At 44.2% G+C, this 18,781-nt stretch overlaps 1 protein-coding gene across 1 annotated transcript in view; it reads left to right on the forward strand.

Annotated features, from left to right (window-relative positions):
• The window catches only part of CPNE2 (copine 2), a 75,903-nt gene that overhangs the window by 34,198 nt on the left and 22,924 nt on the right, over nucleotides 1-18,781 (forward strand). Inside the window, exons 2-4 of the mRNA XM_073582484.1 lie at nucleotides 1,696-1,886; nucleotides 10,275-10,454; nucleotides 12,105-12,179. Coding sequence (XP_073438585.1) covers nucleotides 1,719-1,886; nucleotides 10,275-10,454; nucleotides 12,105-12,179 — 423 coding nt within the window. The 5' untranslated portion in view covers nucleotides 1,696-1,718. The remainder of the gene's footprint in view (nucleotides 1-1,695; nucleotides 1,887-10,274; nucleotides 10,455-12,104; nucleotides 12,180-18,781) is intronic.

An 18,781-nucleotide genomic window follows, 5' to 3' on the forward strand; every position in this document is an offset into this window, starting at 1 on the left:
TATATATATATATATATATATATATATATATATCTGCATATAAGGGCAAAACAGGGATAGTTAGATAAGCGAGGTGAGACGATAGGCCAGTCTAAAGAAATGTGTTTTTAGGACAATGGAGATTAATTGAATTTTCCTGGGTAGTGCATTCCAGAGAATTGGAGAAGCACTTGAGAAGTCTTGGAGACAGGAGTGGGCGGTTTGGAATATAGAGGATGTTAGTCTTGGGTCATTAGCAGAATGGAGGGTGTGGGGAGGGTGGTAGAGTGAGATGAGGGAGGAGATGTAGGGTGGTACTGAACCGTGGAGCGCTTTGTGGGTGAGAGTGATACGTTTATATTGAACTCTGGACTGGATGGGTAACCAGTGTAATGACTGGCACAGGGTGGAGTCATCAATGTAGAGGCTAGAGAGGAATATGATCCTGGCTGCTGAATTCAGTATGGATTGGAGAGAGGAGGGTTTAGTAAGAGGGAGACCGATTAGTAGAGAGTTACAATAGTCTAGATGAGAATGAATAACAGCGACAGTAAGAGTCTCTGCAGAGTCAAACGTAAGAAAAAGTCAAATTCTACAGATGTTTTTAAGGTGCAGGTGACCTGAGCGAATGACTGGATGTGGGGAGTTAATGAAGATCTGAGTCATATGTGAGCCCAAGACAGCGGGTTCAGGTTCAGTTTTAGATAGAGGGGGAGGACATGTTGTTAGAGACAGAAGAAAGACAATCACTGGTATTTTGTAGTAATGCAGGGGTGATGTCAGGAGACAATGTGTATAACTGGGTGTCATCAGCATTATTCTAGTGACAGGCCATTACTTAGGTGGGAAACCCCATTAATGCAGTCCTATGTAAAAACCCTTTTTGTGCAGCATCCAAAGCACCACTGTCAGCCTAAAAGGCTTGATAATGAGGATCAATAGATTACATTAAGCTGTACAGCAAATATAGATCACGTGGGCATGCTGGGACTTGCAGTGACATAACGGTCAAGGAGCAACAGATTGCCGGACTATATTAATATTCATAAGTGAGTTACTTAGGCTATGTGCACACGTCCGGAATTCCCGTGGATGGAGGTGGGGTGCCCCTTTATACAGATGGCCTTGTCTTCTGTAGGATGGAGGTGGGGTGCTCCTTTATGCTGATGGCCTTGTCTTCTGTAGGATGGAGGTGGGGTGCCCCTTTATACAGATGGCCGTGTCTTCTGTAGGATGGGGGTGGGGTGCCCCTTTATACAGATGGCCGTGTCTTCTGTAGGATGGAGGTGGGGTGCCCTTTATACAGATGGCCGTGTCTTCTGTAGGATGGAGGTGGGGTGCCCTTTATACAGATGGCCGTGTCTTCTGTAGGATGGAGGTGGGGTGCCCTTTATACAGATGGCCATGTCTTCTGTAGGATGGAGATGGGGTGCTCCTTTTATACAGATGGCCTTGTCTTCTGTAGGATGGAGGTGGGGTGCCCCTTTATACAGATGGCCTTGTCTTCTGTAGGATGGAGGTGGGGTGCCCCTTTATACAGATGGCCGTGTCTTCTGTAGGATGGAGGTGGGGTGCCCCTTTATACAGATGGCCTTGTCTTCTGTAGGATGGAGGTGGGGTGCTCCTTTATGCTGATGGCCGTGTCTTATGTAGGATGGAGGTGGGTGCTCCTTTATGCTGATGGCCGTGTCCTGACCCGTCTCTTCTTCCTTTCAGATTGCCGTCCCCGGCTGCCCCCCATGGCGTACACTTACAGCTCCTCGTCCGCCGCCCCGGTGGGATCCCAGTACTGCGTGTGCAGAGTGGAACTTTCTGTCTCCTGCCAAAACCTCCTGGATCGGGACGTCGCCTCCAAATCTGACCCCTTCTGCGTTTTATTGCTGGAAGTAAACGAGAAATGGACTGAGGTACCGTAATAAATGCGTCATGCATCCAACCGCATTACAGAGCGCTTGGGAATTATCGATTCCGGGTCGCACGCGGTCTTATGTCTCCATCACATGAGAGGCAGTAAGTGGCCATAAGCTGAGTGCAGCGTCCCCCGAGGATCACAAGGTCACCTCATAATTCACTTCCTCTGAGCTCAGAATATAGATTTTCTGTTTTTTTGCTTTATGAACTCGTCGGGTTCACGAGGTTATGGCTGTGCTGTAAATGCTCATGTGACGTGACAAGGTGAACTCACATATGCGCTGTCCCATCTTCCCCTTATATAGGGTTTATGGACGTCCTATGGGATGTCTTATGAGAACGAGCCTCTGCTCTGGAGGACTTAACGCTTTCATTTGGGCTTTTATTGATGCTGATAAGCCAGACCTATAGCGATCACATGATCACTGGGATCAGTTTTTGATGATAACCTGTCTAATTTTCCTTGTAATAAATGAGAATGTTTTGTAAGGACCCCGCACACGGTAAAGTCGGCAAAACGTGCCAAATTTAGCAAGACCGGACGATCGTCTCATGTTAATGGTGGTCTCCCAACTCTTCCATGAGAAATGTTAGGAAAAAACAAGGAAACGGAATGTTGAATTCAAAATGTAACTGACATTCCGGGAGACCGTGCAGTAGAATCGATGTCTGTTTCTGGCTCCTCCCCCTTCATAGAACATTACAGGCACCAACTGTCATCTATTATCTCCATGATGGCAAAATGTGTAATCACTAAAGACAGATTTTACAGTGGATTTAGGAATGAGTCAAACTAAGACGAAGAGCGCAACACAATGCTGAGACTGGCGGTCGGGTCGGCTAGTCCAAGGATTGCATTGTGATCCTCGTCTGAGTTTTACAGCCGTCCGACTCTTCTAAAGGATCAGTCCTGGACAAAAAAGTTGATTTCTCTGATACGATACACTACAGAGTTGCTTATTATCACATGTACTATTGATTTATGAACAGTAATGAGCGAACGTGCTCGGAAGAGCATCTGCCAAAGGTGTCTGTCTACCGAATACATGCAGGGGTCGCTTTCCGCTTATTTGACTCACAACTCTCTCACATCTTTGCCCAGCTTTAAAGGGAGTTCATCATCAGAAAGTGACCTATTGTTTAAATCAGGTTACGTGTTGTTACATATACTTTTCCAAAAATATTTGATTTTTTTTTCATATTGCAATCTTTATTTCTAAAAAATCCACAAAATTAGTAATCCTTCAATTTCCACACTGGCCACTAGCTTTTTTTTTTTTTTTTTTATAGACTTTTCAGCATTTTTAGCAGTCTTATTGTCATCAGAGGCAGGTTTACAAAGACTGATTACACCTCTTTACACAGCAGATAACACAGGATCCACCAATCACAATAGGTGATGTCACAGCTCACCTCCTCCTGTACAATGACTATAACACCTCTACAGTTATGGCCAAAAGTATTGACACCCCTTTCTTCCTGAAAATGATTGCAAACACAAATTCTTTTGTATTATTATCTTCATTTAATTTGTCTTAAATGAAAAAACACAAAAAGAATTGTCCTAAAGCCAAATTGGATATAATTCCACACCAAACATAAAAAAGAGGGTGGACAAAAGTGTTGGCACTGTTCGAAAAATCATGTGATGCTTCTCTAATTTGTGTAATTAACAGCACCTGTAACTTACCTGTGGCACCTAACAGGTGTTGGCAATAACTAAATCACACTTGCAGCCAGTTGACATGGATTAAAGTTGACTCAACCTCTGTCCTGTGTCCTTGTGTGTACCACATTGAGCATGGAGAAAAGAAAGAAGACCAAAGAACTGTCTGAGGACTTGAGAAACCAAATTGTGAGGAAGCATGAGCAATCTCAAGGCTACAAGTCCATCTCCAAAGACCTGAATGTTCCTGTGTCTACCGTGCCCAGTGTCATCAAGAAGTTTAAAGCCCATGGCACTGTGGCTAACCTCCCTAGATGTGGATGGAAAAGAAAAATTGACAAGAGATTTCAACGCAAAAATGGGCCAGACAAAAGTATTGGCAAACTGCTCCAGGTCCCTGATATTAGAAGGGTGCCTTCTCCAAACTGCCATTTTTAGATCTCTCCACAGGTGTTCTATGGGATTCAGGTCTGGACTCATTGCTGGCCACCTTAGAAGTCTCCAGTGCTTTCTCTCAAACCATTTTCTAGTGCCTTCTGAAGTGTGTTTTGGGTCTTTGTCCTGCTGGAAGACCCATGACCTCTGAGGGAGACCCAGTTTTCTCACACTGGGCCCTACATTATGCTGCAAAATTTGTTGGTAGTCTTCAGACTTCATAATGCCATGCACACGGTCAAGCAGTCCAGTGCCAGAGGCAGCAAAGCAACCCCAAAACATCAGGGAACCTCCACCATGTTTGACTGTAGGGACCGTGTTCTTTTCTTTGAATGCCTCTTTTTTTCTCCTGTAAACTCTATGTTGATGCCTTTGCCCAAAAAGCTCTACTTTTGTCTCATCTGACCAGAGAACATTCTTCCAAAACGTTTTAGGCTTTTTCAGGTAAGTTTTGGCAAATTCCAGCCTGGCTTTTTTATGTCTCGGGGTAAGAAGTGGGGTCTTCCTGGGTCTCCTACCATACAGTCCCTTTTCATTCAGACGCCGACGGATAGTACGGGTTGACACTGTTGTACCCTCGGACTGCAGGGCAGCTTGAACTTGTTTGGATGTTAGTCGAGGTTCTTTATCCAACATCCGCACAATCTTGCGTTGAAATCTCTTGTCAATTTTTCTTTTCCATCCACATCTAGGGAGGTTAGCCACAGTGCCATGGGCTTTAAACTTCTTGATGACACTGCGCACGGTAGACACAGGAACATTCAGGTCTTTGGAGATGGACTTGTAGCCTTGAGATTGCTCATGCTTCCTCACAATTTGGTTTTTCAAGTCCTCAGACAGTTCTTTGGTCTTCTTTCTTTTCTCCATGCTCAATGTGGTACACACAAGGACACAGGACAGAGGTTGAGTCAACTTTAATCCATGTCAACTGGCTGCAAGTGTGATTTAGTTATTGCCAACACCTGTTAGGTGCCACAGTTAAGTTACAGGTGCTGTTAATTACACAAATTAGAGAAGCATCACATGATTTTTCGAACAGTGCCAATACTTTTGTCCACCCTTTTTTTTATGTTTGGTGTGGAATTATATCCAATTTGGCTTTAGGACAATTCTTTTTGTGTTTTTTTCATTTAAGACAAATTAAATGAAGATAAAAATACCAAAGAATTTGTGTTTGCAATCATTTTCAGGAAGAAACTGAGTATTATCTGACAGAATTGCAGGGGTGTCAATACTTTTGGCCACAACTGTACAATAGATAACACAGGATCCACCATTCACAATAGGTGATGTCACAGCTCACCTACTCCTGTACAATGACTGATTGATAACAGTACACCTCTATAGACAGTAGATAACTCAAGATCCACCAATCACCATAGGGGATGTCACAGCTCGCCTCCTCTTCCTTTGCAATGACTAATAACACACCTTCCAGGCTCCTTAGATTCTTCAGTACAATAGATAGGGTCAGGGTCTGTCTATAGGATCACCAGCTGTTAAAAGAATCTGAATTGACCAGGTTTTTATGTGAAATGTTTTTCTTTCTTACGTTTTGATTCAGTCTGTCTAGTTTCAATTCTCTGCATCATTTTCTATATTAAAAAACAGACATTTTGCAATTTTCATACTGGATATAGGCCTTATACTACACACATACTTCTGGTTTCAGAAGACTTTACAGCAGCCTCATTATCACAGACAGGATTAGAAATATAGATAACACTTCTATACAGTAGGTTATACAGAATCCACTATTCATATTAGGAGATGTCACAGCTCACCTCCTCCCCCTCCCTTCACAATAACCATTGCCCAGATTAGTATATGGTCACATAATACTATATGCAAACAAATCGGGTCTAAGTCTATTGCTGCTAATGTTCATGTGCACTATTTAAAATTTGATTTTTGATTTTTACCAAAACAGCTGCTCTTGCTACTTTGAGCATCCGGCGTGACCTACATGTGCTATCTAAATGCCCCCCCCAAAAAAAAACATTATAAAAATAATCCCCAATATTTAACCTCTTGGATTAGTAAAACGTGGCTGCTTTTTTTAGAATAGCGCCACCTCTGCCCAGGGCGGGTCCCACGTGGTATTGCAGCTAAGCCCTATTCGCTTTAATGGGGCCGAGATGGAATATCAGACTCAACTCATGGGTAGAGGTGGCGCTGTTTCTGAAAGAAAGCAGCCGCGTTTTTGTAATCGTGGACATCCCATTTAGGGTATACATCAGGATTTACAACAGTGTAGACAAAAGCATGAATCAGGTGGCCCTGGATGAGCAGATGATACTCAGGCTTGGGAGTATTTGGATGCTTTCTAACGTTCTGTCCGAGACACCTTGTAATCACACGACGTTCCAGGCACATCGGCTTGAGGGCCTCCAAATGCCCTATTTACTTAGTTTTTCTTAACACAAGTTATTATGAAAATTCGGCCCCCCGCGTGCCGTCTGCTGAGCAAAAATAGGTCATTGCCATATTCTGAGCCAAGTAACCCCTTGATGACGGCAGTTTACCCCGGATTCCTTTTCTTCTTTCGCCGCTTCGCCCCGGGTAGTGGCAAAATGTAAAAAAAAGGAGAACAAGCCCTTCTGGTGTTGGCGAAATAACGCTGGAGATCAGGCTGCTAATCTTTTGCGTGGGCAGTCTTTTTTTTTTCTCGCACGGAATAGTACAGTAAATTAAGTCAGCGGGACCATTTTCCCGCACAGTGGGGCTAATTTTATGGTAATTTTTTTTTTTTTTTTCCCCCTTCTAAAGTTTCTTTATGGCTAAAAGTGCAGCAAACGGTGACCTTTTTAAATCCGTCTCTAATGGAAGCCACGGGAGCTCTTCTGGTGCCTCCAAAAGTATTTTCACCGTTCCGAAAAGAAAAGGCGAGTGTTTGTAATATGCAGAACGAGCGCCACGTAATAACAGTCTTTATGTCTATTTGTAGCACATTGTCTGCGGCGCCCGGATCGTACCGGTGAGCCGTCCCTCCCTCCGCTCCACAAGCCCCGTTTTCCCATTAATTGACATGTCTGTGAAGTTCATTTACTCCACACCATGCGGAAAGTCATTTTCTTTATTACCTTTTTTATTACTTTATTCCCAATTTTTTTTTTTTTATATATATATATAAACGCCAACATGTTCTTTACTGGCGGGAGAGTTAATGATCACCGGATAAAAAGAATGAAATGTATGATTACCAAAGTGTAAATGTGCGGCTAATAATGGGGTCAGGTCATCATTACTGCCCCTTACCGTATACCCAAGCAACTGCACCCTTATAGGGGTTGTCTCAAGTTTGGAAGTTATCCTTGGTCCATATCATGGGAGGGGTTTGAGTGCTGGTACCCCCACCAATCCTGAGAAATTCCCACCAACTCAGACGCAAAGTGGAGACCCTATAATATCACGGAGCGGGGGCAGAAAAGTCACCAAAGCGCTGCTGACGCCATAACTGCAGTGTCCAGACCTAACATCAGCACAAACACTGCGGCCCCACCAGGAGCTTCATGACCAAGCAGCTGCGTGCAGCCTTACATCACCAAGCACAATGATGAGTGTCGGATGGAGTGGTGTAAAGCCGCCACCACTGGACTCTGGAGGAAATGTGTCCTGTGCGGTGACGCACTTCTGTATCTGGTATCTGATGGAGGAGTCTGGATTTGGTGACCACCAGGAGAACCTTACCCCCTGACTGCACGTTCCCACTGTACAGTTTAGTGCAGGAAGGATTTTGCTATGATAATGTTTTTAAAGGGTCTGTCTCAGCCCCTTAGTTTCAGTGAAAAGAGATCTTAACACTTCAGCACAAGACATTTTGGACAATTGTCACTTATAACTTGGTGGGAATGGCTTGGGGAAGACCCTCTTATTTTGCCCATGACTGTGCCCAGTGCAGATTGTCCATACAGACATGGAGGGGGGGAGACAGGTAACTCCTCTCCACACATTAAAAATAGGCAACGTCACATCTGATCTTGCTCCGCCTTCCTTAACTTTTGCACACGCTCATTAGATGCTTCAAATACAAAACACAGGGTCAATGTTTATTCTTGCTGCTAATGTAATGTACATGTGTTGTTTCCTGAAACAACAAAGATAGAATCTAAACTGCAAATTTTGTACTTTTCTTTTTAATAAAGATTGTGATATATGGGGGAGGAGGTAACATTGCCAATATTTTTTATTATATTGTTCGTAAAAGCCTCATTTAAACAATAGGTCATTTTCTGGTTCCTTTTAAACTTGGATGCCTATGAATCGTAGTGTGCATCCCTGATGGGGTTAATTGTCTCAGAAGATAATGACACTTATCGTTTTGTCTGTTTTTACCCCAAACATTGGAGCCCTTTGTCACTGCATCCTCCACATCCCTAATACAATCCCTCCTAATTGTCACAGCGATCATTACCGCTCTCCAGTGATCCATAAGCCGAGTCATGAAATCCATGTGCATTATTATCTCCGTCAATAGAAAGGGCAGACGGCTCACAGCTGCACAGATATTACAGTAATATCGGTCGGGGCCCCATGGCGGCTCTCTTCTCTGGATCAAAATGTGATTAAAAGAGCCTTGTACAAGACATTGTCACATTTTTCCATTGCTAAGATTTGCATCTGCAAGGAAAATGTGTGTGCCAAAGAGATGGCCATTATTATTATCACACCACCTACCGCCCTTCTCACAGCAGAAGAACACCGACTGTACTGGAAGAAGAGAAGGTAGGTATGACCCCGGGTCTAATTGATTACCCCTTTAAGATATTGTCAGGGATAAGGAAAAAAATGTTTTTTGTTTTTTTTTTTTTAGAAGTAACACCACTCTTATCAATGGATTGTTTGATATTATACCAGAAACTAGGTCTTAAAGGAGACCAGCCACCAAGTCAAAAGTGTCCAGTATGTCTTCTTATTTTATTCTAGCTCTTCCTCTAAGTGATTTGCTTTTTATTTTTTTCAAATCCGCCATACGGCACCTGAGATATGGGCCTTTTTGTTTAGTGCTTTGTTTTTATGGTCCTAACAAGGGGCGTGGCTCAGGTAAGCAGTCTAAAGACACGCCCCTGAGGATCCTGTGAGGCTTAAAAATAAAATAGCACTTAATGAAATGGTCCATATCTCAGGAACCGTATGGCGGATTTATAAAAAACAAAATATGGCATACTCTGGGGAACAGCAGGGATAAAATAATAGCAAAAACTGGCCACTTTTGACTTGGTAACAGGTCCCTTTTTAAAGTAGTTCACTGCTCTAGATTGTTACTAATTGTTAGAAGAGTCACAGGACAATTTTTCAAAGTGCCCCATTGGCGGTCAGTAAGTATCCAGTTTCCCTGCTATGTAGGAAAGGTTCTCCAGAGCAAGAGATACTCTTTGAATCTAACTGGATTGTCCCTTTAAAGGAGAATATGGCTTATCCAAGTGGAGAAATCGTCTGGACTTTCCTAGGTAAATCATCGCAGGGATCAAAGGGGTTTTCTAGGCATAAGATTTTGATGATAGGGATAGGGGGATGGCATCAGCTCGGTGGCAATCCAGCTCCTGCCTTCCTCACCAATCAGCTATTTACAGCTCATATGTGAACAGTGCATGCAGTCAGAACACTACAGCTGCATACACTGCGTAGTGGCCAATCTCCAGTACTGCAGCTCAGCTCCTGTTGAAGTGAATAGGAACCGAGCTGAAGTTCCCAGAAGCGGCCACAACGTAGTGTATGAAGCGAGGCTATGGTGGTTGCTTACACTGTTTACATCTAGCTTCTGTCGGGGACATAAAAAAAAAAAGCTGAACAGTCTAGGATTCTGTGTGTTTTTTGTTTTTTTTTTGCAGCAACAAAAGCGACGACAGAAGGTGCAGATTTCTACTTTTTATTTTTTAATACCCATTGTGATATGAAAAATAAAAATGCAAAAGTTTAAAAAAGCATTTCACAGGATCCCCATTCTTCAGATAGATGCCGGTCCCATGCATCAGATGCTCATCTACTGTACACAAAGAAGTATGAGCTGGAAATACCCTTTTAAAATGACTATGTTCCTTAGTGAATGTTAACCAAACTCGTTGATTTCTGATGGACTGGAACATGATCTAATGTCTCTACCTTTACAGCAAATATTGGGAAAAGAAGAAGGATTGGGCATGTTGGATTTCAAGCTGCCTGATCCTTTTTTTTTCCTTAAGGAAATAAGCCACTTCTATGGAAAATGACATGCCTGAAGAGCAAATGACTTTAATAGTAAAATGTTTATAGGATAAATGATGATGTGGCTGATCTCTTCTAGATTGACAGGACGGAGACGAATGTTAACAATCTGAACCCCGTGTTTGCAAAGAAGTTTACAATCAACTACCACTTTGAAGAAGTGCAGAAGTTAAAGTTTGCCATTTTTGACCAGGACAAGTCGAGCGCCCAGCTCTATGAGCATGACTTCCTGGGGGAGTATGTGTGCACACTCGGATCGGTGAGTGGCCACTCATTTGTATAGGTTGCCGTTTAATGAAAACTACCGTTTCCTACAGCATCCAAATTTTAAGAGAAGTTGATGCATTGCGTACGAGGGAGAAAACTGGTAGAATAACAGGAGTGCAGAAAACAGGAGGCTACCTGGAATTAAATTTGCCACTCCCAGATGAAGCTAATAAGCAAAACGCACGTTTCGCCTATTAGCTTCATCTGGGGGTGTCAAGTCTCACTCCAGGTAGCCTTCTGTTTTCTGGTTCCCCTACATTGGTTACTTTATTCTTCTATAAATATGTATATATTTTTTAACTAGTAATATAGATTAATGCAGTTTTAATCAGTAACTTGCATCCTGCACTAGTTTGCAGGTATATTTTGTGTGGCTGATTGTGTGTGTGTGTGTGTGTGTGTGTGTGTGTGTGTGTGTGTGTGTGTGTGTGTGTGTGTGTGTGTGTGTGTGTGTGTGGTTTTTTTTTTTCTGAACCAGAAACCCACAATATAATATGAAATTTCACCAAATCTACTCTACGCATTGCAGATATTTTCTGCAATGTGAATTTTAAAATTCTCAGTTCTTTGCATGGATTCAGCTCAGATTTAATCATTTGCAATGGAAAGGTGTGAAACCAGCACCAAATCGGCAATAAAAAGCAAAGCCGATATTCATGTTAATCTTCGGATTTTGCTTCTTATAAAATATGGAGAAAACTGTAGCAAAAATGCATTAGATATGCCACGTCTGAAAGTAGCCATAGACCTCTGTGCAAAAATGGTTTGAATTAAATCCTTACAGGTGGAAACGATGGTGCTGATATTTGTGGATTGTATGTGGCACCGTAGTCCATTTCAGTCACCTGAATTTGCCTTATTTTGTAGGCAAATACAGGGGGGTTACCCCTAAAATTGAAATTTATAACGTATTGCTGCTCTTATCCTCTAATTGTTGCTACTTCACTGATTCTGGAACAGTTTTTGTTTTTCTTCTGCGCCCCTCCGTTTCAAAGTTATGCCCTCCGGTAATAATTGTACAAATTTTCCCTTCCGCCTACTTGGGTGTGTACCACGGAACTTCTCAGTGGGTGTGGCCGTGTATTGATTGGCCATCAAAAAGCAAAACGCCCACAGTGGAGTTCTGTAGTACACGCCCAGTGGGCTTAAGAGAAAATTTGCACCCTTATTACCAAGGGGCATTACTTTGGAACGGAGGATCGCAGAAGAAAAAGGAAACCTGTTCTAGAATCAGTGGAGCCAGCGGCAGTTGGATCTAAATTTTAAAATCCAGTGATAGGTCCCCTTTAAATATTTTTTGGTTTTGAAAAAGAATCCGATACATGAGAATATCCACGACTTTCCTCCTCTTGGCACCACATTAAGCTGCTGTAAATACTAGTTGTGCAATTCCCGTAATATAAATGATTAAAGCGGGAGCGTCGCATTAACCAATTCCTACATAATACAATGTGTCACCTCCCGTTGTATCTGTTCCAGTAGGACGTATTTACCAGCGAGCGCCATTAGTCAGACTTATTATGTGCAGCACGGAGGCAGCGAAAGCCACGGATGACAATTATGCCGGAGATCGTTAGATACTCGTCACAGGTCTAAATCCAGCAAATAATAATTGCCCTGCAACTTTTGTTTGATATTTCAGATTGTTTCCAGCAAGAAGGTAACACGACCCTTGGTTTTAGGAAATGGGAAGCCAGCGGGGAAGGGAGTCATAACGGTAAAGAGGTTTCTTTTTCTGTACCGCCTGTGTCATTCTAAAAGCTGCTTGAACTTCATACTGAGATAATCGCCTGATTATTCCTCCGGTTAGCAATCATTCTGTTTCTAGTAAAAAGCCGAAGACGTCGTGCATCATGGCAACAGTAACCTAGCAACAAGATAACGGTGTCGGGATAACAATGCGCCGCGCGTTCCTCGGTGCGGAGACCGACTCAAGTGCGCCAATTGTTCCATTATTCCGGCAACTTTGTAAACAACGTGAACATTGTACGTGGCCGACATTATTATATCTCATGGAACATATGTGATCTCTATAGAGGACCATATCTATCACAATGCCTGGTATCACGGGGACATAATGGCAGAGCGTGGTGCAAACCTGCAACAATGTGGGGAAAAGACCAACAGGAATTCATAGATCTGAGCCAGACATCGCTGTGAGACAGATACAGCTTTCCTAGGAGCAGTCCTCCTGATAACCATGCAGTGTAATCATACTGCTGATAACCCCGCCAACCAACACAATGCTATTCATCCAGTGGAATGATTTTTAGAATGTGCCCTAAATGTAAAAATGTGTTTTTATCTGGTGTAAACATCACTGTTCTATTGAATCCAGCAAGGTTTCTCATTTGTTCTCTCCCCTCTCCGGTGCGGAGATATGGCCTCTCTTACCTGTATATAGATGTAGTCTAGGGATGGATGGATGGATGGATGCAGAGGTGGATGGATGGATGCAGAGGTGGATGGATGGATGGATGCAGAGGTGGATGGATGGATGGATGCAGAGGTGGATGGATGGATGGATGTAGAGGTGGATGGATGGATGGATGCAGAGATGGATGGATGGATGCAGAGATGGATGGATGGATGGATGGATGCAGGGATGGATGGATGCAGAGGTGGATGGATGGATGGATGCAGAGGTGGATGGATGGATGGATGCAGAGGTGGATGGATGGATGGATGGATGTAGAGGTGGATGGATGGATGGATGCAGAGATGGATGGATGGATGCAGAGATGGATGGATGGATGGATGCAGGGATGGATGGATGCAGAGATGGATGGATGGATGCAGAGATGGATGGATGGAAGGCTGCAGAGATGGATGGATGGAAGGCTGCAGAGATGGATGGATGGAAGGCTGCAGAGATGGATGGATGGAAGGCTGCAGAGATGGATGGATGGAAGGCTGCAGAGATGGATGGATGGAAGGCTGCAGAGATGGATGGATGGAAGGCTGCAGAGATGGATGGATGGAAGGCTGCAGAGATGGATGGATGGAAGGCTGCAGAGATGGATGGATGGAAGGCTGCAGAGATGGATGGATGGAAGGCTGCAGAGATGGATGGATGGAAGGCTGCAGAGATGGATGGATGGAAGGCTGCAGAGATGGATGGATGGAAGGCTGCAGAGATGGATGGATGGAAGGCTGCAGAGATGGATGGAAGGCTGCAGAGATGGATGGAAGGCTGCAGAGATGGATGAATGGATACAGAGGGACAGATACGGAATCGGATGGATACAGGGTGACATATGGATGCATACAGGGATGGAAACTGGGAGAGACAGATACAGGGAGACAGATGGATGGATACAGGGATGGATACGCGGACGGACAGATGCGGGGATGGATACAAGGGGTCGGATGGATGGATGCAGAGATGGATGGATGGATGCAGAGATGGATGGATGGATGCAGAGATGGATGGATGGAAGGCTGCACAGATGGATGGATGGATGCAGAGATGGATGGAAGGATGCAGAGACGGATGGCTACAGAGACGGATGGCTACAGAGACGGATGGCTACAGAGACGGATGGCTGGATACAGAGGGACAGATACGGAATCGGATGGATACAGGGTAACAGATGGATGCATACAGGGATGGAAACAGGGAGCGACAGATACAGGGGGATGGATGGATACAGGGATGGATACGCAGACGGACAGATGCGGGGATGGACGGGCTAATACAGGGATGAATACAAGGGGACGGATGGATAAATACAACTATAGATACGGGACGGACGGATGGGCTGATGCAGGGATGGATACAAGGGGTCGGATGGATGGATACAGCTATAGATACGGGATGGACGGATGCTGAGACGGACAGACTGGTACAAGGATGGCTACTGGGGGACTGATGGATGGATACAGGGATGGACGCTGGGACAGACGGATGCTGGGACGGATGGACTGATACAGGTATAGATAGGGGTAGGGACAGATGCTTGGACGGACGGACTGATACAGGGATAGATACAGCGGAACGGATGGAAGGATACCGTGATGAACAGATACAGCGGTGGATAGATATAGGAATGGATGGATTGGACACAGGAATAGATGAATGGATTGGATACAGGATTTGATGGATGTATGAATGGATACAGGGAGAGATGGATACAGGGGGGTGGATGGATGGATACAGTGGTATGGATGCATTGGCTACAGGCATAGATGGATGGATACAGGAATGGCTACAGGTGGATGGATGGATTGGATACAGGAATTGGATGGAAATGGATGTATACAAGGGGGATGGTTGGATACAGAAATGGCAGCGGGGATGGTTGGCTATGTGAGGTGATACAGGAATGGATGAATGGATTCACGGATGGATGGATACAGAGCGATAGATGAGTATATGGGGATGGATGAATGGATACAGGGATGGATGGATGAATATGGGGATGAATAGATGGATGGATGGCTGAGGGGATGGATACAAGAATGGCAAGTGGCAACAGGGATGGATGAATACAGGGATGGGTGGATACAGGAATGGTTACGGGGATGGATGGATGCAGGGATGGATTTGGGGATGGATGGATACAGGGGGATGGGTGGATACATTGTGATGCATTGGATACAGGAATTGATGGATGGATATGGGGATGAAAGATGGATGGACACAGGGATGGGTGACTTCGGGGATGGATGGATACAGGAATGGCTACAGAAGGATGGATACAGGAATGGCTGCAGGGGGGATGGATGGCTACGGAGATGGATGGAAGGATACATATGGATAGATGGGTACATGGGGATGGAAGGATACTGGGATAACTCAGGTTTATTGATAGATAGAAAAACAATCTGACAGATAAATGGATCCAAAGCTATGAAATAGATATAAAGGCAGGGCCATAGGTACATGCTATACTTAAATACATAGATGAATTCATTAATACATGGATGTGAGACAGATATGATATAAATATGAGATTGTTGATAGCTAGCCAGATATGAAGACAGACAGATGCAGACACACATGGATGGGTAAGAAGCTATGAGATGAGTAACATATCCGGACCGTACACAAGTCCTCCAGTATTAACAGTATTGCTATTGATCCCTAGCTCCCTGTATTGCTATTACCTGGTGTTGCATGACGCTGTATCGCAGAATGCATTGCCCTTCGTGTGTTTCAAGGGCAGAACTGTGATTAGTGGTGTGAACCATGACGTGTAACGTGTCCACCTGTAACATCAGCGGCCGGGATTACCAGTGCCGGCATTTATCAGTGTGTGTGCAGTGTACGGTGCACGTCACCATCCGCAGGCGTCTCCTGTTACTAAGCACAGGGCACATCTTTATGTGACACGGATGGGTCTGAGATATGTCCCCCCAGTCATCTGAGTCATTCATTATCAGGAGGGGTCTGTGCGGATACTTCTGGTATTAGCAGGAGGGGCTTCTGCGGATACGTCAGGTATAAGCAGGAGAGGTCTGTGCGGGTACTTCTGGTATGAGCAGGAGGGGTCTGTGCGGATACTTCTGGTATGAGCAGGAGGGGTCTGTGCGGATACTTCTGGTATTAGCAGGAGAGGTCTGTGCGGATACTTCTGGTATGAGCAGGAGGGGTCTGTGCGGATACTTCTGGTATTAGCAGGAGAAGTCTGTGTGGAAACTACTGGTATGAGCAGGAGGGGTCTGTGCGGATACTTCTGGTATTAGCAGGAGAGGTCTGTGCGGAAACTTCTGGTATGAGCAGGATGGGTCTGTGCGGATACTTCTGGTATAAGCAGGAGGGGTCTGTGCGTATACTTCTGGTATAAGCAGGAGGGGTCTGTGCGTATACTTCTGGTATAAGCAGGAGGGGTCTGTGCGTATACTTCTGGTATTAGCAGGAGGGGTCTGTGCGTATATTTCTGGTATAAGCAGGAGGGGTCTGTGCGTATACTTCTGGTATTAGCAGGAGGGGTCTGTGCGGATACTTCTGGTATAAGCAGGAGGGGTCTGTGCGGATACTTCTGGTATAAGCAGGAGGGGTCTGTGCGTATACTTCTGGTATTAGCAGGAGGGGTCTGTGTGTATACTTCTGGTATTAGCAGGAGGGGTCTGTGCGGATACTTCTGGTATAAGCAGGAGGGGTCTGTGCGGATACTTCTGGTATAAGCAGGAGGGGTGTTGTGAATTCTATCGATCTGACTTCTGAGTCGGGGCTCCCTCTGGTGGTTACTGCGGGTAGTGGAGCTGGCCGGGTTGACAGAAGTCTGCCACCTGACGACGATGATTGGAAATCAGGGGTTACTGACTGGGAGGATATAAGTGAGCAGGCTTCCCTCAGTTGCTGCTGGTGATTAGTTTCTTCCTGTGCATTTTGAGGTCTGCTGTCTCCTGCCTGGTCCTGAATTTTGTCAGTTAAGTTGTTCATTTGCTAATCCTTTGCATCTGATCTGGTTTTGCCCAGGGCTTTGGAGTCGTGGAGTCGGAGTCGGTGCTCATTTTGGTGGAGTTGGAGTCGGTATAAAATGGACCGACTCCGACTCCTAAAATATATATTAAATTGGGTACAATAGTTCAATGGAGGATGTGCTGAATATTTTTTCATAGGAATTTGGGAAAGTTATGAAATGTCCTATAAATGGCTGTTATATTCCTGATCTAAGACTACATTCACACATAGCGTTTTTCCTGCGTTTTTTGAGGATACGTTTTTCAGCTGCAAAAGCAGATCAGCTTTTTAATAAAACGGCATCACCTGAAAGGTTTTTGAGCTCATAGATAATGTTTTCAATAGCAAAAGCAGATTAGAAATCTGCTCTATCCATTCATTTATCCATATCTCTCTATCCATATCATATCTGTACCAAAAAGAATGAAAACCGGGTAGCACACAGATTAACACTCCTTTTTTTTAGCACCAGTCAGGTACACCTCATAGCTGCCCAAAAGGACGCCCAGGACAGGCTTTGCTCGTCTTCAATAACACATCAACATCAATTGATATTTGGAATAAATAGACTGCATTCATCACCACCACATCTTCTTAAGGTGCAGGCTTTATTTTCAAGTGTAGGAGTGTGCTGCAGTATGAGGTTCTGCAGCAGCTGAGGTGTGCAGTATGAGGTTCCGTGGAACAGTATGAGGTTCTGCCCCCCCCCCCCAGGTTTGATCCTGGCTACGCCCATGGTGTGAATGTAGCCTGAGGATCTAGGCTTTGTCTTAGCTGAGATAAGTCATAGTGTTATATTTTATATGTGTGTATATGTGTATATATATATAATACATACACAGTACAGAGCAAATGTTTGGACACACCTCATTCAAAGAGTTTTCTTTATTTTCATTACAATGAAAATTGTAGATTCACTATGAAGTCATCAAAACTATGAATTAACACATGTGGAATTATATATTTAACAAAAAAGTGTGAAACAACTGAAAATACTGTATGTCTTATATTCCAGGTTCTTCAAAGTAGCCACCTTTTGCTTGATTACTGCTTTGCACACTCTTGGCATTATCTTGATGAGCTTCAAGAGGTAGTCACCGGAAATGGTTTTCACTTCACAGGTGTGCCGTTTCAGGTTTAATAAGTGGGATTTCTTGCCTTATAAATGGGGTTGGGACCATCAGTTGTGTTGTGCAGAAGTCTGGTGGATACACAGTTGATAGTCCTACTGAATAGACTGTTAGAATTTGTATTATGGCAAGAAAAAAGCAGCTAAGTAAAGAAAAATGAGTGACCATCATTACTTTAAGAAATGAAGGTCTGTCAGTCCAAAAAATTGGGAAAACTTTGAAAGTGTCCCCAAGTGCAGTGGCAAAAACCATCAAGCGCTACAAAGAAACTGGCTCACATGAGGACCGCCCCAGGACAGGAAGACCAAGAGTCACCTCTGCTGCGGAGGATAAGTTCATCCGAGTTACCAGCCTCAGAAATCGCAGGTTAACAGCAACTCAGATTAGAGACCAGGTCAATGCCACACAGAGTTCTAGCAGCAGACACAACTCTACAACTGTTAAGAGGAGACTTTGTGCAGCAGGCCTACATGGTATAATAGCTGCTAGGAAACCACTGCTAAGGACAGGCAACAAGTAGAAGAGACTTGTTTGGGCTAAAGAACACAAGGAATGGACATTAGACCAGTGGAAATCTGCTTTGGTCTGATGAGTCCAAATTTGACATCTTTGGTTCCAACCACCATGTCTGTGCAACGCAGAAAAGGTGAACGGATGGACTCTACATGCCTGGTTCCCACCGTGAAGCATGGAGGAGGAGGAGTGATGGTGTGGGGGTGCTTTGCTGGTGACACTGTTGGGGATTTATTCAAAATTGAAGACATACTGAACCAGCATGGC

The sequence above is a fragment of the Dendrobates tinctorius genome, unplaced genomic scaffold (assembly GCF_039654945.1).
Source record: "Dendrobates tinctorius isolate UK_male_01 unplaced genomic scaffold, ASM3965494v1 ptg000009l, whole genome shotgun sequence".
NCBI classification, from domain to species: domain Eukaryota; kingdom Metazoa; phylum Chordata; class Amphibia; order Anura; family Dendrobatidae; genus Dendrobates; species Dendrobates tinctorius.